This window comes from Urocampus carinirostris, chromosome 8, assembly GCF_059441175.1.
Source record: "Urocampus carinirostris isolate Australia breed hairy pipefish chromosome 8, RoL_Ucar_1.0, whole genome shotgun sequence".
In the NCBI taxonomy this organism is placed as follows: domain Eukaryota; kingdom Metazoa; phylum Chordata; class Actinopteri; order Syngnathiformes; family Syngnathidae; genus Urocampus; species Urocampus carinirostris.
In genome coordinates this window covers 39,079,085-39,100,473 of record NC_142356.1, presented here as the reverse complement: position 1 = coordinate 39,100,473, position 21,389 = coordinate 39,079,085, and the positions used below count along the sequence as shown (strand labels likewise).

The following is a 21,389-nucleotide window of genomic DNA, read 5'->3' as shown; positions in this document are numbered from 1 at the left end:
AAAGTATATGGAGTCATAGACCGGATTCAAATCCAATAGCGATGCTCTGGTGGGACCATAAATGAGCTGTTCAGGCAAGAAAACACTCCAATATTGCAGATTTGAAACAATTTTGAAAAGAAGAGTGGGCCAAAATTCCTTCATAGCGTTATGAATGACTCATTAACAATTATCGTGAACATTTTATTTCTGTAATTGCTACCAAAGGTGGCTCAACTCACTAATAAATGGAATACACATTTTAAAACTGCATTTTGTATTACCTTGGTTTGTCTCTGTGTAATATTTTAATTGGTATGATGATCAGAATCCTTTGTGATTAGGAGGGGGCAAATTCTTTTCACGGCACTGTATAGAGGCCGATTTCCAGCAACCAGCACCCCAATTCGTGAAGCGTTTCTCATTTTTTCACACCGCGCTGAGACACCTGGACCACCGGGGGGGCTACGTCATAATGCTTTTTCTGGACTTCAGCTCAGCCTTCAATACCATTATCCCAGAGATCCTGGTGGAGAAACTCTCTCACCTAGGACTCTCTTCCTCCATCTGCCACTGGATAATGGACTTGCTTTCAAACTGCCCACAGTCCGTAAAACTCTGCAACCACGTCCCTCCCACCCTAATACTGAGCACTAGCTCCCCCCAAGGATGTGTACTGAGCCCCCTGCTTTTCACCCTCTACACCTCCCACTGCTCACTGACCCACCTCACAAACAATCGTTAAGTACGCTGACGATACTACCTTGATCGGCTTCATCTCTGAAGGGGACGAGGCGGCGTACAGGGATAAGGTGGAGTCACTGACAACATGGTGTTCGAAAAACCACCTCATAATGAACACCACAAAAACAAAGGAACTCATACTGGACTTCAGGAGGAAAGGCAGGAACCCAGCACCACTCATTATAAAAGGAGACTCTGTAGAGAGAGTCCACTCTTTCAAATTCCTGGGTGTGCACATCTCCTATGACCTCTCCTGGTCTGCAAACACCAGAGCGGTGGTAGGGAAGGCCCAGCAGCGACTCCATTTCCTGAGAGTGCTCAGGAAAAATCACCTGAAACAGCAGCTGCTGGTGTCCTTTTACAAAGCCACTGTGGAGAGCATTCTGTCATACTGCATTACGGTGTGGCATGCTGGGTGCACGGCAGCAGACAGGAAAACACTTTAGAGGGTCATCAACACAGCCCAGAGAATCGTTGGTTGCTCTCTACCCAGTCTGGAGGACATTGCCTGCTCTCGCTACCTCAGCAGAGACAGAAAACATCATCAAGGACTTTTCTCACCCCGGCCACCACCTCTTTGACCTGCTGCCTTCTGGCAGACACTACAGGTCACACAAAACAAAAACAAACTTACTCATAGACAGTTTGTTCCCCAGAGCCATTACCACCCTTAACACACACCGCACAAAAAACTGAAACTCTTGCAAACACATTATCTCATACAGATGTAAAATTGTATTCATGCCTTTGCTCACTTTGCACAATGTTGCCTATTTTTGTACTGCCGCATATTGCACTAATACGATCCCAAAACTGTATGTAACATCCTACATGCCCATAATTCTTGTGTAAATGTTGTGTAAATTATCATCTTTATCTTCTTTGTTCCTTTATTTTCTTTGTTTTCTTTTCTTATCCTCACTGTTAAATATGAAACTGGAGTGCCACGCCCAATTTCGTTGTCACAATATGTTCAACCCATTTTGTAAAAATGACAATAAAGGTATATTCTATATTCTATATTTTGTTATAGTACATTGTGTTTGCTAATTATGTTAGCAGGCTAATGGATGATTACTAAACTCTAGAAAAACAAAATTTACCACGCGTCATTCCTGAGTCATGCGTGCTTTCTTACGTAACACTGGATCTTCACCTGTTCTAACTGCAGAAATAGCACTGAGCCCAATTAGCGTCCATGTGGCCCAAGGTAGACCTGTGCAAAAGGGATTAGCAGTTAGCGTATAAAAGAGACGCCAGGAGAACAAACGGCACTCAAGCTCAAACAGACGAGAACAACTGAGACACTCAGAACCAACTGGTAAGAACTCCAATTTATGTGCTTAAAACTGTTACTTTTTGACTTTCAGACTCTTAGACTAATAGGGAAAACAAGTTATCTTTTAAATTATTCAATATCTGAATTCAAAGTTAAACAGTTGATAAAAGATGTCTTTCTTGTAGGCTACATAATGTATTTTCTCTTTCTTCAAATCAATCCAAGCCAGAGGTCTCCAACATTTTTAAGCGGACAGCTCCTTTTTGTTACGAAATAACGCAAAGGGATGCCAGTTTAATATGCATTTCTGAAATTACATGTAATCACTATGTTGTTACCATGTTATTACCAGGGTAATTATTGGAAATAGGGTAAACAGATTCAGTCAACTACCAAATTGCTTTCTAGTAAATGACCATGAACCATCACTGTTGAGGTACTTCCAGAACAGGTCTGCGGGCTGCTCAGCTGCCCTTAGGCGGCTACCTGGTGCCCGCAGAAACTACGTTGGAGACCCCTTGATATACACAATAATTATTGTCTTTAAAAAAGGACTTGGGGTAAACGTTTTTTAACTAGAAAGATTCAGGTGGCACCAGACATAATATTTGGGAGGTGTGAATAAAAATATAATATAATTTGATTGAGCTTTAGTATGAAGCAGAAATTTGTTAGCAACAGTCAATATTGAGTAATGTACATTATAAAATGAAAACAAATTAATAGGAAAGAGTAGTATACACAGATATGAAGAAATGTCATTTTTCCAATATTTGTTTTCAATTTAGTTGAATCTACCTATTTTTCAAAGGGAATTGCTTCTAGGTAATTTCATTTTATTTCATAAACAACATTTTATTATCTTGACAAAACTATTCACAATATTTTATGTTTCGATCCAGACTGAGTAAAAAATTATGAAAATTATTAGAATTTACTTGGTAAGGTAGGGCAGCAAATGTTCTCTATTTTTCGCATCTAGATCTTTTGCAAATTTTTAACCTGGAGTTATTCTCTTTTCCCTGTTTTCATATAAAATTCCAGTTAGATTCAGTTGTTTGGGGGTAATTCTTGCACAAAGGAAGTAACTTTTGGGGGATAAACAATTTGAATTCCTAGCTTGTGAAAAGAACAAATTAAAAATAAACTTTTTAATGAATGCCATTTATTGTCATTGTACATTTTTTTAGCCTTTTAGGGTAAATAAAACAAATTAATAAGGTAAAAGTGCAAAAGGGTAAAAACGTTCAAACCAATAGCAGTAGTGGGTAGTAGGTTTTTTTAATATAATGGATGATGAGTATATTTGCACACACTTATCTCGGATTTATGATTCTCATTTAAAGCGGAAAAAAGTGGCATATATTTAAGATTGTAGACAGATCCTGAAAATGTGAGCATAAACCTAATTTCATATAAATCTGGTTAATTTTCCTTAGGCAAGACTTGATCAAAGATTAAAAACGATTACAACTGAGGACTGATTGTCTTTCGGAGTAAGGTAAACCAGTGATTATCTGGTGTTGACTAAAAGAGTAATCTCTAAAGCCCAGGTCAAAAATAGACAAAGCCGTTTGCGTAACACATGCATTTAAAACTTAATCTGCAGGTGAGATCATCTGAACCTTAGCCATCTTTAGAGAAAATTAAAAAAGAAAGATTTAACGCTTCTTAAATTGGACTTCCAGATCATAACAATGGCAGACGCAGCAGTTGCAACTCCCGCTGACAAAAAGGCACCCCCCAAGTTCAAGCAGAGGACCACTCGCACATTCAAGAGCAAGGCCCCGAAACCAGGCCAGAAAGGGTGAGTGAATTTAACATTGATTGATTGCCATTTCTTCCAACACCGTTCATCAGATAAAAAATGAATTGAAAATCAACAACTTTGATAAACAGTTATAAAAAAAAACAGAAAGAAAAGAAGAGCTGATGGGAATAAGCCAGAGCTTATCTTGGTCCCATCCCATTGACAGTCCAAACACTATTAACATTAATCAAATGATATAAACAGATTCATATTTCAAGTAATTATAGGTAATATTAATTACATCTCATCATCACATAAACATTAGGTCTCTATAAACTGAAGTGAAGTCTTTTAACTTGGTATCAGATGAGGTGTACAAGCAATTAACAATTGTAGCAAATTTTTTGCACTACGAGGCACCAGATTTTAAGTAACATATTTTTCATACATAAGGTGTAGTGGACTGTAAAGCACATGGAGACTACAGTAAGAGCTTCTGTGTGTATGGGTACATATTACGGCATTAGATCTTATCCCATTATTACACTATTTTTACTCTTGTGCAACGACGCTGATTTGCATAGTACGTTCTGATATTAGGGTAAAACTTTGTATGGTAACACGTAACATATACTTACTGTATGCATTTCTAGTCTTATCCACCGTATTCTGTGCAATGGGTTATAGGGCACACTTTTATGTTTTTTATAGTCCGCAAAATATGGTTCTTTTTTTACGTTCTCATTCATTTCTACGGTAATACATTCACACAGTTTCTATGTTTGATATAAGAGATTCAATATTCTTCTTGGTAAAAATTGCAACACCACCACCACCAGTTTTTAATTTTTGTTACACATACCATTTTGTAGCCCTCAAGGTGGAAATCATAGTCTTTCACTTCCTTTTTTTTTTCATTTATCCATGTTTCTGACATTGCAAAAATGGCGGATTTGCGTTTGAAAAATTCCAACGAATTCCCTATTTGATCAAAATTGGGGTGGAGACTCCTGGCATTTAGATAAAGACTTGAAGGTTTGGTTGTTCATCAAATTCTGTGTTTTAATGGTGTAGAAGAAGAATAACCACAAAGCAGTGTAAAAACCCCTTCTCATTTGATATACGGAAGTCAAATTGCCAGGTGTGTTCCAATTTGACGTGACATTTGCATATCCTTTCATCAGGTTTGGTGACGACATCCCCGGCATGGAAGGCCTTGGCACGGACATCACTGTGGTTTGCCCTTGGGAAGCCTTCGGTGACATGGAGCTTAGTGACCTGGCCAAATACGGAATTGTCTAGAAAGCCTCCTCAAGCGTTCCTTTTTTTCGGCGCGTTATACCTCACACCTGCTCTTCACTTTCCCCACTCGTCCTCAACGACCTTCTTGTGTTAGGCACAACATGCAAAATTGCTCACTTGTGTTAACCGTGCAAACATGTTGAAATATGTCTTCTCTTTGGACCACAAAAAGGCTCACTATGCACTAAAGTAAGGACTTTTACCATCCTGCTACCCATCCTTACCTGCCTTTCCCCTTGCACCTTGAAACCAGTCCTTATTGTACAGCTATGTATGGAAGAAATGTATTTTTATTTTTATGAACTATGTGAACGGCAACTTGGACAGTGTCCTCCGTAGGAATTGGAGTTCAGTTGAATAGAACTGTCAATAAATGTTGTCCCCGATTTACATGTGCCTCTGAGTCTTTTTTAATTGAATTCAACTAACAGTAGTAAAATGGGAAAATACATGAACAATAAACACAAAATGAAATTTGAAAATAAGGGGGAAAAGTGTTTGGACACAAATAGCGGTTCGCTGCAAAGTGCCAAGGATTTAGGCATTTACAGGACTGTCTCAGAAAATTTGAATATTGGAGATGTTGTTTAACTTTGGTAATGCAATCGAAAAAACAAATGTCATCAACTGAAATACTAAAAGCATTTACTAATTTAATATAGCTGATTAAGGCGTACTGCCTATAATTTTCCATGATATTTTGATATCCAAACATAGACTATTTGCATTTTCAACCGGGTCAGGGTGTCCCCTGCCCACTGGGATGGGCTTCAGCAATCCCCGTGACCCTAGTGAGGGTAAGTGATGCAGATAATGGATTGATGGAAGTTTTTGCTATTACCAGCAATATAGAATAGAAGAATAGAATAGAATATACCTTTATTGTCATTGCTACAAATGGGCTAACATATTGTGACAACCAAATTGGGCATGACACTCCAGTTTTACACATTCATAGTGAGGTATGAGCAAGAAGATAAAGGAACAGAGAAGATAATGTTATAAGACAAGGGGGATAAGGCTATAGTTATAATTTACATGGTATTTACACAAGAAATGTCGGCATGTGGGATGTTACATACAGGGTTGTCGTGATAACGTTGGTATCGTAACGGTTGTGCAATATTGCATTTGGTTCAAAGTCATCATAGTTAATATGAAAACAATAAAAGACAAGCAATATTTCTGTCTACTTGTAAAGAATCAAGAATGTATGAGATATTAGCTGTTTTTTAGTCCTTAATCACAAAAAGTCTAAAAGGGCTGCACAAAACAAAATTACTAAACATCAGAAAATAAAGTACTTAATCACAATACCGTAAATTCCGGACTATAGAGTGCACCTGATTATAAGCCGCACCCACCACATTTTAAGAGGAAAACCGATTTTGTACTTACACAAGCCGCACCTGTATATAAGCCGCATGCTCCCACATTAAAAAAATTGTAACACAAAATTTACCCAAACCCGACTTTAAGTCCCACGATTGAAACTGAATGTGGGGTTTTGGGGTTTTTAAGGGTTATTGTTCTATCTTCGTTATTTATTATCCATTATCCGTTATCGGTCAGTTCATAATACGCTACAAAGCCTAGGAGCCGGGACACTTACTCTCAGCCAAAAGGCCAAGCTAAGGTCCTAGCCCTAAAGCCTTGGTACGATCATTGCGAATGCACCGTTCCCGGAGGTACTGCAATACCGGGCCGATGCGTGGAGTGGACAGAGCAAGCTCTTATTCTGAAACGGAATGTGGGGGGGGGGTTTAAGGGTTATTGATCTTTCTTCGTTATTCATTATCCATTATCCGTTATCGGTCAGTTCATAATACGCTACAAAGCCTAGGAGCCGGGACACTTACTCTCAGCCAAAAGGCCAAGCTAAGGTCCTAGCCCTAAAGCCTTGCTACGATCATTGCGAATGCACCGTTCCCGGAGGTACTGCAATACCGGGCCGATGCGTGGAGTGGACAGAGCAAGCTCATATTCCATCTCCGAAATGCAAAAATCAAAGATAGTGACTTCATAGAAAGTACACAAAAGGCCAATTGCCGTTTAACTGGGATCATACGATAGAACCACAAGGCCAAGCTAAGGACCTAGAATGTCCTTTATTAAAGTACAGAGTCTAAAAGACACAGCCAGCAAAATGAACGGAAAATGATACCGGTACTTAAGGTTTGATGCAAGCCTGCAGAGTCCGGGTCCCGTTGAAAGTAATCCAAGGAAAAAAAAGTGTATATTTCCAAAGGTAAGGGTGGGAAAAATATATATCCACTATTGTCCGCTGCATCCACAAACAGGTCTCACCTTTACCCCACTTCCCGTCACCCCGCGTTTGTCCCGCCCCTTCTTTCTCATTCGCCCGTGCAAAACATATTAGAATAAGTGTCTCAAATAGATACATTACAAAAATATACAGTTGCAAATACATATTATACATGGTTACACATATTTACAAAGAAAGACGGTACACCGAGAGAGTTTTCAAAGCTTTAATAATAATATAACTTTCATCCCAAACGGTGCCTGTGACAGGGCAGTTAATGGTAGCAATACGCTAGCAACACGCTGGCAACACAGTAAACGGGTCTGTTAAAAAAACATACCGTACTTGTAAAAATCACGGTAAACCGTCCTCATCTTCCTCCTTAGAACTGAAGCCATCAAAGTCGTCTTACTCAGTGTCGGAAAGAAACTTTGTCATATAGACGTCGTCCCACGCTCCTGCAGCCTCACTCGCGCTGTTACTGTCGCTGGGAGTCTCATCCACTCCTGATTCTGTGCCCTCCTCTCCGTCACGCGGCAGACTGGCTTTTCGGAACCCGTTGGTGATGGTGGATTTTTTGACGTGCCTTTCTTTTTGCATTTTGCATGATGAGGGTATGTTTACGCTAATTTAATTTATGCACAAGCCAAGAAGTTGCAGTCTTCCTTGGCGTATATATTCCACCGGTCTAAATCTTACGATTTGTACTCGAGTGCCGCTGGCGGCCGTTAGAAAAATTACATCAATTGGCCACATCACTGAATAAGCCGCAGGGTTGAAAGTTTGGGGAAAAAGTAGCGGCTTATATTCCGGAATTTACGGTATACTAATTTTCTGAGAGAGCCCTGTTCATAAATATAGATATTTAACTTTGGGATGATTCTGTGTTATTTTAAGAAAACCTTAACGTTCCGACGGCCCACCGTCAGACTGTTCGTAAAAGAAAGTCGTGTCTTCATGATGTCGCCAGTCAATAAAATTTGTCATGCCACATATCATTTGAAAGTTTGAAATCTTAGGATTCATGATATGCTCACCATTTCAAAAAGAAACATCCAAATCCGTTTGAAACAAGATGCCCTAAAATTAGAAAGCCGACATAGCTCACCTATATTACTCCTCTGAATCAGCTCATGATACCATTCCCCGTAAATATGGTCGGGTTATATTCACGAAGGTCCAATGATTCCAACCGTGTAAAATATTTACTGTAAAACAAAAGATAATGCTGACAGATTAAAAAAATCTGCCTAAAAGCAATCCTGCATTGTTTGATGATCTTTGTTGAAATCCGTCTGCTTTGCTTTATTACTCCCCTTTAAAAATAAACAGACTCGTCAGATTATTTAATACTTCCGTTAGCCATTTGGAGCATTTTATTAATGGTCTTTAGCCTATGAGGGCCTGTATTTAAAAAAATAAAAATAAAATAAAAAAAAGATCATGACCAATATAGCTTCAAAGATCTTTAGCTAATAGTGACTATTCAAATGTTGACTGATACTTTTGGTTAGCCAATGAAACTTCCAACATTATTGTGTATACATTTACGGTGTGTATTCAAAACAAAGCCGAATGTAAACGTGTCCAAAGCCAATTATGATTCATTTTTACGCACCTTTATTACGCGCAAGTGTGGAAAATCATGGGTTGACGTCTAGAAATAGAAGTCAAACAACTCATTCACAATGTCTAACAAATGGCCAAAGGAAACAACACAAAGGCAAAGTTTTAAGGGCTGTGAACTGCTCGTCACCAAATAGCCACTTTTGGAAACGCCTAGCTATACCACTAAAACAATGTGTAAAATACAATGTTATATTTGCATATTTTAAGGCGTTTTATTTATCTCAAGATTTGATTGAGATAACATATTGCCCGAATTGCTTATAAAACAAGGAAAATGATGGTTTCTTTCTGAAAAATTTGCAACAATTTCCTACTAGAACGGTTGGAAAAATGGATTGGTCTCTCAGGAACCGTCCTCTCGTGGTTCAGATCCTACCTCTCAGATAGGACGCACTGTGTTAAATATGGTGAAATGACATCTGAGCCCTTTAATGTTACCTGTGGTGTTCCGCAGGGTTCAGTGCTTGGCCCACTTCTTTTCAGCATTTACATGCTTCCATTAGGTGATATTATTCGCAAGTACAATATCAGCTTCCACTGCTACGCAAACAACACTCAACTATATCTTCCGTTGGAGGAATCTCCCACAATAAACTGTGGAAATTTGGAGGCCTGCCTCATTGAGATAAAAGAGTGGATGTCACTCAATTTATTGCGTCTTAACTCTGAAAAGACCGAAATGTTAGTCATTGGTCCATCTAAATGCCGTGACTTATTCTCAAAAACTGCTGTGAACATTGACAAATGCCACGTCACACAGAGTGACTCAGTTAAAAATGTAGGTGTCATATTTGACCCTGATCTATCCTTTGAAATGCATGTAAAGAAAATTATTAGAACCGCTTTCTTCCATCTTCGTAACATTGCTAAAATCCGTTCAATACTGTCTCAGTCGGATGCGGAAATTATAATTCATGCATTTGTTACCTCCCGTCTCGATTACTGTAATGCACTACTCTCTGGTCTCCCGAAGTCTAGAATCAAGGCTCTTCAGCTGGTACAAAATGAGGCGAGGCTTTTAACTAGGACAAAAAAGTACGATCACATAACACCGATTTTGGCTAACCTGCATTGGCTCCCAGTTAGCCTTAGACGTGATTTCAAGGTTCTCTTAGTATTATACAAAATCATACATGGATTTGCTCCCTCTTATCTTTCAGATCTGATTTGCCCCTATGTCCCGGTCCGAAGCCTACGATCTGAGAGTGCCTGTCTTCTGGTGATTCCAAGAGCAAAGAAGTGTTCTGCTGGTTCGAGAGCGTTCTCCATCCGGGCACCGGTGCTGTGGAATGCTCTTCCCCCTGAGATCCGATCTGCAACCTCAGTGGAAATGTTTAAATCTAAACTTAAAACTCACTTCTACTCCATAGCATATGAATAACCTGCTCTTCTCGTCGGCTGAAAAATAGTCTGTGTAATATAGTGTAATAATCTGTGAAGCCCTTTGAGACTCTTCGTGATTTAGGGCTATACAAATAAAAATGACTTGACTTGACTTAATGTGATATTCAGACATTGATAATAACACATTGGTAAAATAAAAAGGATAATTTAGCCTCCAACCAGTTTCAAAAGACACACAAATAATATATTCTTACAATAATGGCATCTTTTTAATACTATCGTGACTAAAATCACATGAATGCTGCCAAAACAAATGAACATAAATACAATGCTGAAACAAATGAAATAAGTTTCAGAGCAAGAATCAAAAAAGTTGCTGTCAATTTCTTTTGTGATTTTCTTTTTACTTAATAAATTATATCAGGGTAGAAATTACAGAGTAATTTAAAGGATATTTAATTTCGTGTCGCGATCTTAGTATGTATAATGAGTTTATGATTCGGCAGGTTATGCCAATATCTCACTCCCTTGCTTGTCAGAACCAGAACAGATACAGGACCCAATCGCGTGACGTTCTCACACAAGCCTTTTATTTTACGGGAAATGGGGAGTCATGCATGCATGAAGCCGGTCTGGCGTGGAAGGACAGGAAGCCAGAGACCGGCGAGACAGATTCCAATTGCCCAAGTTGATATCGGACAGATTGGATCGATACCGGACAGGTAGGGCCAGATAGGATAGAAAAACTAATCAGGATATCGAAAATAAACCAGAGAAACTAGACGGGAACAAAAAACGGAGAAAATAACAACAGCACAAAAACAGACAGAAACAAAACTGGAGACCGAAATTAAACAGGACAAAAATGAACAATTACGGGCGGGAAACAGGAAAAGACACGATTTCTTTTGGGAGTTAGGGGGGAGTTCGATTTTGGCAGCTGCCTCATTTACAATGGTCCTCTTGTTTCAACAATCAGTGAACAACTACATGCAATAAACATACATTACAACAGGGCTATTATAGTACACTAAATAAAGATTTGCTCCCTCACAAATTTCAGATTTCATTTCCGAATGTCCTCATGTTCCGATCCGGTGCCTTCGCTCTGAAAATGCTGGTCTACTAGTGAACCTAAGAGCCAAAAAGAGAACCGCAGGTTTAAAAGCGTTCTCCATTCGGGCCCTGATGTTGTGGAATGCTCTGCCCCCTGAGATTCGATCTGCAACCTCAGTGGTACTGTTTAAATCTAGGCTTAAAACACACTTCTATTCTATATTATATGAATGACCTATATTTCCTATTGTCGATATCTGAGTATTAATTGTTATTATAACATCCATTTGCAGCCTGGTCATCCAGGAAGGGGGATTACCTCATGTGCCGTCCCTTCTCAAGGTTTCTTCATTTTACTCATGTTGAAGTTTTTGAGTTTTACCGCGTGGAGTAGACAGAGCAAGCTCCTATTCCATCTCCCAGTTACAAAATCAATACCTCATAAGCTAGGCAAAAGATTTACTCTCACTATTAGTTCATTGAGCTTCCTAGTCACCCCATGCCCTGACACTTTACCACTCAATAGTTATACATATAAACATGACTTGACAACTTGAATACAACTGGTCATGATCGTAAGTATTATAGCATTTTGCTACATTGGATCGCCTCCGGTGTTGGTGACGTTTGCATGTCTTAATAACTCATCATATAATAAGATTTTCGAGAAGGTTTGTTCAAACCTCACTTTGTGTTTGCTGTTAAAACGTAATATTGGAATATAATATTGTGAATGTGCTTAATTGCTGTTGAGATTGTCATGATTGTTTTCTGTTTTTAGTGTCAATAAATTTGTTCAAACCAAAAAAAATCATATAGACTACGATCGTTTTTTGGTTTGGTTTTAATCACGCCAATCAAAATGCCTTGATAAACACATAATGGAGACTATGGCCCAATCCCATTTCTCTCACTCGGCCCTGAGAACCCTCCAGTGAGGTCCCTCGATAGAGGAGTGCCCTCCGCGAGTGGAGTGCAAATGGAGATGGTTTGGACAAGACTTGCAAGGTTCCACCCCTGTCCAGGAGATGGCGGTAATATTAATTGGCTGTAGACCTCAGTGACGTATTGGTCTACGTCACATGTAAACAACTCGAGTCTCAACCTGTAGTGTGTCAGTTGGAGAGTTCGTGCAACGTTAAAAATGCCCGCTACTGCTGTGTTATTACCGATTGCCTGAAAGCTCTTCATCTTTTCCGTGTCTCCAATCAACGGAGGAGAAATGTGCTATACTGAAGACAGCTTCGGCGCTATGTAGTGCTGATTCATCTTTACAAGGTACGTACACTCATTAAAAAAATGACCCGTTCGGTCATATACAGTAAGAGTTAACATACAATGCACGTTCACATAATACCCTAGTTTGTGTAGACATAGATGGCAATCTACTTATTAGTATCTTAATGCCATTTTATGACATATTGTAGGGGTCTTGAATCTGTGACATGACGAAACGTAAACAAACACAAGAACAGTCCACCTGACCCTTTAGCTGGCATAATATCGTCACCAAACTTCCCTGTACGACCCAAAAACCTTAGTTCATAAGGAATTTAATTCAAAAGAGTTGTCATTGAATATAAAAAGGTAATTTCAACATTTTTTCATGATGCTTACATCACAGTTAAAGCGGTCTTTTTCTTTTCTATGCCCACATTTATGTCTAAATTGATTTGTTATCTATTGTGTTCCAGAGTGGCTGTCCCATAAGCGTGGACAGGTTGGACAGGAATGTTCCCATCCTGTGCTTATGGTTGGATGTGGAGTCAGAACTCATTCAGGACTTAAGGTTGAGCAAGAAGGTTATGTGGGCCCTGCAGGAGCTGCTAAAGAGGGAACAGGGCCATGGCTGGAGGTCTTGATCTACGTGTACTGGCTGGTCCACGCTCTGTCCTACCGTGTGGTGTCACGGGTCTTCAGGCTTCCCAGGTCCACCGTACAAAGAATTGTCCACAGTTAATATGGAATAAATTGCCCAAAAGCCATATTTTAGGCTCTGGAAGTCAGACCCACATTTGCATTATGTGCTTTTCTGCATTACTATTCAATAAACATCTTCATTTTGAGTAACACCTTGGTGGTTTATTTCATAATGATGTGAGATACTGTGTGTGAACTATGTGACTGTTGGACAGAAAACAACTACAAATCACTCCAGCTTAAATAATAGTTTACTTTCAGAAAAACAAACTCACATTGGGCCAAAATACATAATAGTAAATAAATAATGTGTCACAAATTTTAACAAAAATATACCAATACTTCCATAAAGCTGGAAACACAAACTGGAACTTCATTGAGTTCTTAATAATAATTAAAAAAAAATCCTTTTATAAAACAAAGGGAAACATTGCAGAGATGTCACTGTTCTGGAAATTTGTCCACGAGCTTCCCAAAAAGGACGGGAACCGCTCAGTTTTGGCCACAGTTTCTTCGAGCCTTTTCCTCGCTCCGGCAGACTCCGCTTTCAAAAAGTCAAGGAGTGTATCGTGCTTCCTTTTTTTTCTGGGTGATTTGGGGTTTGGCGCCCGATTAGAAGGTGCCAACGACGTGCCCGGTGGTGTGGATGGCGTGGTAGCTGTGATGGTGACCAGCTCTTCCACGGGACGTTCTACAGTGGCCTTTAGGTTGGGTGGAAAAAACAAGAATTACTTAATGCTGATGTATTGTACAAAAACAACTGTGTATAGGATGCTCAACAAGTTGATATGAGACAGGAAATTATAGGATGTGTTCTGGATGATTATTTGATAGTGAATAGATACAAAAAAATGACATGTTATTCTTATGGCTGTATGAACCTTCTATTGGCCAGCATCACATATGCTTTAGAGTTGTCTCCACATTTGGACAACATTTTGAGAAGGTAATTAGTTTACTTAATATGTGTTTACAGAGAAGGCAGTGGACTATGTGATAGTAGTTTGTTTCAACTGTATTTCCACGAGAAATTCGGAGACATTACTCATAATGCATGATGAAAACTAATGCATTCTGATCTCACATGAAAGAATCATATTGTAAATAAAACACGACACCCGAAATTGTGTGCAGTAAACAAGCGCTATGTCCAGAACGGTATTCTGACTATGCTCCTTTAGCGACTGGCCATGTAAATGTAAAAGCACGACTCGTTTAAGATAAAAACAGGGATGGGCTGAACCGTGATTTTCTGCAGTTATCCTACTTTACAGTTTGTAGCGTGAAGATTTTTTTTTGCCAGCTCCCTTGGTAGATTAGTGCACTTCGTAAAGTAGCGATTTTGCAATGTTCGTGTTTTAACGCGAAAATACGATTTTCTATTGCATTTACGTCTAACTAAGATATCTCAATACATTTTGTTGCAAATACATGCGTGGTTGTGGAAAACTACTTACATTTGTGCGGTTCCTTTTCGGGCATGTTTGTTGATATTGAGAATTCGCAAAGCTTTCTGGGTAGTCACTTCGCCGCCAAGTGAGGTCGAGAGCCCCCTCGGTCTTGAAGTGGTTACGACATGGTTTGAGGGCACTTCTGCCTCGGTCTTGAGAGTATCGGGACACACCCCATTTTCACGTGAACGCGCAAACCGAGTGACTAGGGCACATAGCGAGTGGAAGTGCGAAGAATGGGACGCAGCCTAAGTGTGCAACAAAAGGAGTCGGAAATGCAGTGCTGGGAATCATGGTGCGCGTTCACTCGTAGGGGAGTCAGATTTTGCAGGGGAGTCGAATTTAGGCACAACACCTTTGGGTAGAACACTCCCGGGCTGAAAATGGGGCCCATTGCGGCCCCGCTTTCAGCCATGTTTCCTTTTGTACTTCCAAGGAAAAATAAAGTACTATATTTACAAATAAAATCAACATTTTGGCATTTGGAACGAGGGATAAACAAAAATACGAGAACTTCAAAAATTAGCTTAAACGCAAGCTAGACAAAAGCATTAAAAAGAGCTCGTAACTATTCTAAAATGGCAAGACGCTGCTTTGACAGTGGCTGTTTTGGTGGATGACAATGAAACAAAGGGGGACCCCTGCTATAATTCAAGTAGCATTAAAAAAAAAAGAAATAAAAGACTCTGAAATCTGAAACAAGTTCACCAATTGAAGTTCAGTAAAGTTCACGGCGCTCTTGAATTTGCCATGAACCAATTTTTATTTTTACTGTATCTGCCGCTCTCTAGTGGACAAGATCGATATTACCCTTTGCCATACCTGTAGTGCCCTTGGCGAAAATGAGAGCTATTTGAGATCATTCAGTATTGAGCAATAACGGTACCTATTTTAAAATGAATTAAAATCCACCCCCAAACATATCAATACATTTTACTGTATATGTGCCCAACAGTTGACATTACCTCTGATTTTAAAACACTCCATGTTTTCAAATTTATATTGACAAAACTTGACCTTTTGTGCTTGTTGAAAATACATTTTGATTAACATATTTTAAAAAATTAAACACATATGAGATAATGGCACACTCATTTTTAAATGAATAGCTACACATCGGTCAATCTCCCGTTATTAAGCAAAATATTTCAAATTCAAAAGCTCGTTTTATTAATTGGTGTGTTGGTTTATTCATTGAATTTCCACACAATTTGGGCTTCCATAGTTGAAGATGTTTCACCTGGCTTTTACATCTTTCTTTTAATTATTTTTATTATTGTTTAGCATATTCGCAAAATAGGCCCTACTCATATCTTTAAATGATCAACCATGTCGTTTTGCTCATTTCAATTACTATTTAAGTTAACGCACTAACAATGCTTAAGAAAATACATTATTAGCAAACAAATGTACTCGTTTTTATATACACAGTACTGCATTAACAAAAACCAACATTTTGGAAAGATCGGTTTAATTAATGGTAGTGTGTATTCGGCGCCTTCTAGCGGTAAAAAAACAACAACAGCGTAAACTTAAAGCTAAACCAGGCTAATCGTACGTTAGCGTTATTGTAATCTTCCGTACGACAGATTACGCTAACATGAACGAGTAAAAATAAAAAAAAGGATAAAGAAAAGAATAATGAATAGGATTTCTTACCTTTGTGGTGGTCAGCAGAAGGCGCAGGCAAGATCAGACACTCGCACACCTCCATCATATTTTGCTATTATTTCTTTCTTAAATGCAATAGTTGTACGCACTACTTTTCTTTTTTCACCTGTAGCAACTTTGCTGCTTGCACTGACTTTCTTCAGAGGCATAATTAGGGGTTAAAACACTTGGCACACCTATATTAAAAGCAAAAGCAAAACGAAGCACGTCCACACGCGATAACAGTTGGTCAGGAAAAGAGCGATCTACACCCGTACACCGCTCAGCATCGCACACAAGCGTACGCACTCACGCATTACCGGCGTTCGAACTCCGATTTTTTGACCAAACAGCGAAGCAAGAATTTCTCAAAATTGTGGTCGGACTCCGATTTGTTCAAACTGAGAGGCGTTCGAAAACCGAGGTTCCACTGTACACTATGTACAAAAAATAGCAAATAATTATCGAAGATGATTAAATAATAAATATAAATACACCACATGCATAAAAATGGCAACTATTCATTGAAAATTGTGAATAGAACAGTAATATCTATCTATCTACCCTGGTTATATCCCTCGAGAAACCAAAAAAAATAAAAAATAAAGAAAATAAAAAGGGGAAAAAGTAGCAAAAAAAAAAAAAAATCACACACAAATTGTTTGGACCATGGCCAACCCAACTGCCCAAGCACCTCGGCACCCAAGTTGGTCATGCTTTCGTCCCTCCAGATTAAATGGGAGACAAGAAAGCGGCCATGTCACTCAGGTCAGGGTGACACAACACACTCTTCTGTTCAACTGCAGGGCCCGACAGCTTTCACTGGTTTACACCTGCCGCATCATACAGTGCCCTGCCCATCCCTTAGAACGCGTCCAAACATCCCACTATCCTTTCAAAACACCTCTCCACTCATTCTTTTTACCAACAAGAGCTCTAACTTCCACTAGATTTAGACCTCTGCAATTTGCTTACCAGGAGAAGGTGGGAGTGGAGGATGCTATAGTATACATGTTACATTGATCCCTCTCTCACCTGGATAGGGCTAAGGGGGCTGTGAGGATTACATTTTTGGACTTCTCCAGAGCCTTCAATACCATACAGCCTCTGCTACTGAGTAGGAAACTGACAGAGATGGGAATTAGCTCACACCTTGTAGAATGGATTACTGACTACCTGACAGGCAGACCCCAGTATGTGAAACAGGGGGGCTGTACATCGGACACTGTGGTTAGTAGCACAGGATCTCTGCAGGGGACCGTGCTCTCTCCGTTCCTATTCACTCTGTATACATCGGACTTTAAATATAACTCTGAGTCCTGCCATGTGCAAAAGTTTGCCGACGACACTGCGATCGTGGGATGTATCAGAAATGGGCAGGAAGAGGAGTACAGGAAATTGATTCAGGACTTTGTCCGATGGAGCGACGCAAACCATCGGCACCTGAACACCACCAAGACCAGGGAGATGGTGGTGGACTTCAGGAGAACCAGAACTCACCCGGTTCCTGTAACCATCAAAGGAGAATGTGTGGAATTTGTTCAGACCTACAAATACCTGGGTGTGCAGCTGGACAACAAACTGGACTGGACTGCCAACACAGAAGCTCTATGTAGGAAAGGGCAAAGCCGACTTTACTTCCTCAGAAGGCCGGCCTCCTTCAAAATCTGCAAAAAGCTCCTGAAAATATTCTATGAGACAGTTGTGGCAAGCGCCCTCTTCTATGCGACAGCGTGTTGGGGAGGCGGCGTCAAGAAGAAGGATGCCTCTCGTCTCAATAAACTGGCTAGGAAAGCGAGCTCTGTTGTGGGCAAAGAGCTGGACAGCCTAACAACAGTAGCTGAGAGACGGGCACTGGAAAAGCTGCGGTCAATCATGGACAATCCATCGCATCCACTACACGGCATTATCTCCAGACAGAAGAGCAGTTTCAGCGACAGACTGCTGTCACGGTCTTGTACTACGGACAGACTGAGGAGATCTTTTCTTCCTCATGCCATGAGGCTCTTTAACTCTACCCGGCAGAGTAAAAGCCCACATTAAACCACACCACCTACATTGCATATTACCGAATTTTATTGCAATATGTATTCTGTGTAGCACTATTTAGATATTCTATATAACACGCTACAGTGGGCATTTGCACGTCACACTGGGTATTTGTATATTGTATTCTTTTTGCTTTATTATTGTATTGTTCTCAGCTCAGGGATGCTGCTGGAAATGTGAATTTCCCTCCGGGGATGAATAAAGTATCTATCTATCTATCTATAGTGCACTTATAACATCATCCATCCAAGTGAATCGCGGCCTTCCTCTTGGTCTCCTTCCATTTACTTCTGCTCTGTAGATCCTCTTAAACTTTTGCTCCTCATCCATCCTCTCCATGTGTCCAAACCAAGCGAGTACTCTCTTATCCACACGCTTGCTCTGTTCCACTACTAATCCAGTTCTGTCTCTCACAATTTCATTTCTCAATCTATCCAATCTTGTCACTCCTAACACACTCCTCAAACATCTTAAAAATATTTAATTTCCTTCTAAAATCTGCGTTCAGGCTCCAAGTCTCTGCACCATACAACACGGTCGGCACAATCACACTCTCATACAGTCCCCTCTTAAAATCCATACTCATACTCTTGTTGCTCATCACTCTCCGAAGAGCACCCAAAACTTTGCTTCCTCGATTCATTCTGCTTCTTTGATTCACTTATAAAATATGAAATCAAATAAGATAATAAAATGTAATGAAAAATTCTTATACAGCAAATAAAATAATTACACACAATTGAAAGCAAACTAAAGAAATGTAGCTGAATAATGCTTTCTTTGATGCAAAATCAATATCGCTATAAGCAACTTGCTCCATTATTTTGTGATTAATGCTCCATTACACGCAGTTCAAAAAAATGCGGAGCCTGTATTTTCAAATTCATGAATAATTTGCGTTATTTGGAAGACAGAAGCCGCCAACTAAGTATTTTATTTATAGTGATACAGTGAATAATAATAAAAATAACAACAATTATTATTATTTTAATTCTCATGCCGCCCCCTCATGTGTTCGAGAAAAAATGATGCCCTGGGCGGCTGCCCGCCTCGCCCGTGCCTAAAACCGGCACTGGATCCACACGCTTGTAAAGTGCTTTGTATCAAACTCGTTCAAGGGTGTGTTTGGGGAACTTGTAATGTAGATCAGGTGTATCCAAAACAATTTGTAGGTTTGTCGTTTTTCCTCATCCAAAAACTAACTTTGAGAAATGTTTGAGATGGATAAAGGCATGCGGGCGGCTTCACGATCAACTCAATTTGCAGTGGATTGATCAGAATCGAAACAAGGTCATCTGTTCTAAAGCTTTTGGCCTTCGACTTTGTCTAATGTGGGGTGGGTCACTTTGTAGTCAGAAATCAGCGTACGCAGTGGATCCCAGTATTTAATGTGTATAAATACTAATTTCTAATTTGTTTGTAATCAATGTATAACTTTATTGTATGCGTTTTACAGTCGTTAAAAATATCCACAGTAACCAATGCGGTCTACATTTACTGGCAAGAAGTTTGTAAGTTATTACGGCCGCTTAACTTGCACTTTCTTTAGGTATAACGGTGCGCCCTCATTAGCATATGACAAAAACAAAAATCAAACCAAGGTTTCGTAATCAAAGTAAAACTCGTTTCATGAATAAGATATTCTTGATCACTCATTGTATATCCTCTATATACAATCATCTCGCACAAATTTGAATCTTTTTCAATGTGTAGTTGCCACAGGGCTTCTGACTTCCTTATAGATCGCCAACATTTTGGGTCCACCCTTACAAGGTTAGGGTCTTTGGACACCTTGATGCCATGAATATAACTCTGCATTTACTAATTGAGACCCTTTTTTACTGAATTTGAGATAGGTTCTCCGAAAGAAATGCTATCAGTAATACCGACTAGAGTCGCTTGCTGTTGTTTCGGCCATCATATTTGCTCGACTTATTATTCGTGGATACAGTAACTTGAGTGGCGTGGCTTAGCGCTCGCTGTCGGATCTATGAATGTCCAGCTAACTTGCACCTACAGGAACAAAACCCCTGTGAAAGGCTGACCAAAATAAATGGAAAAATTGTGAGGTTTGGTCCCTTTGAGTCTCCATAACTTGTAGTCTTCCTTGTGCTTTTTAGCACTTGTTTTCAGTTGCATTACATAATACAGTGGAACCTCGGTTTTCGAACGCCTCTCAGTTCGGACAAATCGGTGTTCGACCAAAAATTGAGAAATTCTTGCTTCGCTGTTCGAACGCCGGTACGCTAGGGTGCGATGCCGAGCGGCGTGCGGGTGTTTTAGCCCCTAATTATGCCTCCGAAGAAGGTCAGTGCTAGCAGGACAGGTGAAAAAAGACAAGTTGTTCGTACAACTATTGCCTTTAAGAAAGACATAATAGCTAAATATGAAAGAGGTGTACAAATTTCCGATCTTGCTAGTGAATACAGCATGGCTAAGCCTACTATCAGTACGATAGTAAAGAATAAGGAGGCTGTGAAATCGAGTGCTGCGGCTAAGGAAGTTAGCGCTATAAGCAAGCAACTGCCGCAAGTTTTGGAAGAGGTTGAAAAACTTTTGATTTTTCTCTCCCCACCGTCCACCACAAAGGTAAGAAATCCTATTCATAATCCTTTTTATTTTTTCACGTTCACGTTATCTTTCGTACGGAAGATTACGCTAACGCGAACGTACGATTAGCCTGGGTTAGCTTTGTTTACGTAAAACATTCAGGGTGTTGGAACGGAGCTCCCTTTCCAATGAAGCGCTAGCCACTTTTTGTGGAGACCCGGGTGCTAGATGACATGTAAACAACCTGATTTTTTTATTTTTACACGTTCATGTTAGCGTAATCTTTCGTACATGAACGTATGATTAGCCTGGGTTAGCTTTATGTAAACATTCAGGGTGTAGGAACGGATTAAAACGATTTTACATTACTTTTAATGGGGAAAAACGATTTTGGTGATTGAACAAATCGGTTTTCGAACA

General features: G+C 39.7%; 1 protein-coding gene, 2 long non-coding RNA genes and 1 pseudogene across 4 annotated transcripts; 2 read left to right on the top strand and 2 right to left on the bottom strand.

Moving 5' to 3' along the window:
• The first annotated feature begins 1,906 nt into the window (after positions 1-1,906).
• Positions 1,907-5,444, top strand: pde6ha (phosphodiesterase 6H, cGMP-specific, cone, gamma, paralog a). Its single transcript, XM_088342654.1, has 3 exons — positions 1,907-2,044; positions 3,691-3,809; positions 4,937-5,444. Exons 2-3 carry the CDS (start codon positions 3,700-3,702, stop codon positions 5,052-5,054), a joined length of 228 nt encoding a protein of 75 aa, XP_088198780.1. The 5' UTR covers positions 1,907-2,044; positions 3,691-3,699; the 3' UTR covers positions 5,055-5,444.
• A 1,523-nt stretch (positions 5,445-6,967) lies between these two features.
• Positions 6,968-7,146, bottom strand: LOC148361848 (U2 spliceosomal RNA; annotated as a pseudogene).
• A 5,103-nt stretch (positions 7,147-12,249) lies between these two features.
• Positions 12,250-13,419, top strand: LOC148361847 (uncharacterized). Of its 2 annotated transcripts, XR_015851226.1 has the most exons (3): positions 12,344-12,383; positions 12,461-12,627; positions 13,044-13,419. It is a non-coding gene; the product is annotated as an uncharacterized LOC148361847 (long non-coding RNA). The 2 variants fall into 2 exon arrangements; XR_015851225.1 differs by having other exon boundaries at positions 12,250-12,627.
• Positions 13,420-13,502: 83 nt separating this feature from the next.
• Positions 13,503-14,778, bottom strand: LOC148361846 (uncharacterized). The gene is made up of 2 exons (XR_015851227.1): positions 14,727-14,778; positions 13,503-13,970 (listed from the first exon to the last, which is right to left on the bottom strand). It is a non-coding gene; the product is annotated as an uncharacterized LOC148361846 (long non-coding RNA).
• Between the last annotated feature and the right edge of the window lie 6,611 nt (positions 14,779-21,389).

Bases quoted from the DNA above. Each gene is read 5' to 3' on its own strand.
- pde6ha (XM_088342654.1), top strand. From the start codon at position 3,700: ATGGCAGACGCAGCAGTTGCAACTCCCGCTGACAAAAAGGCACCCCCC. The intron at 3,810-4,936 runs GTGAGTGAATTT...TCCTTTCATCAG, and splicing joins CCGAAACCAGGCCAGAAAGG to GTTTGGTGACGACATCCCCG.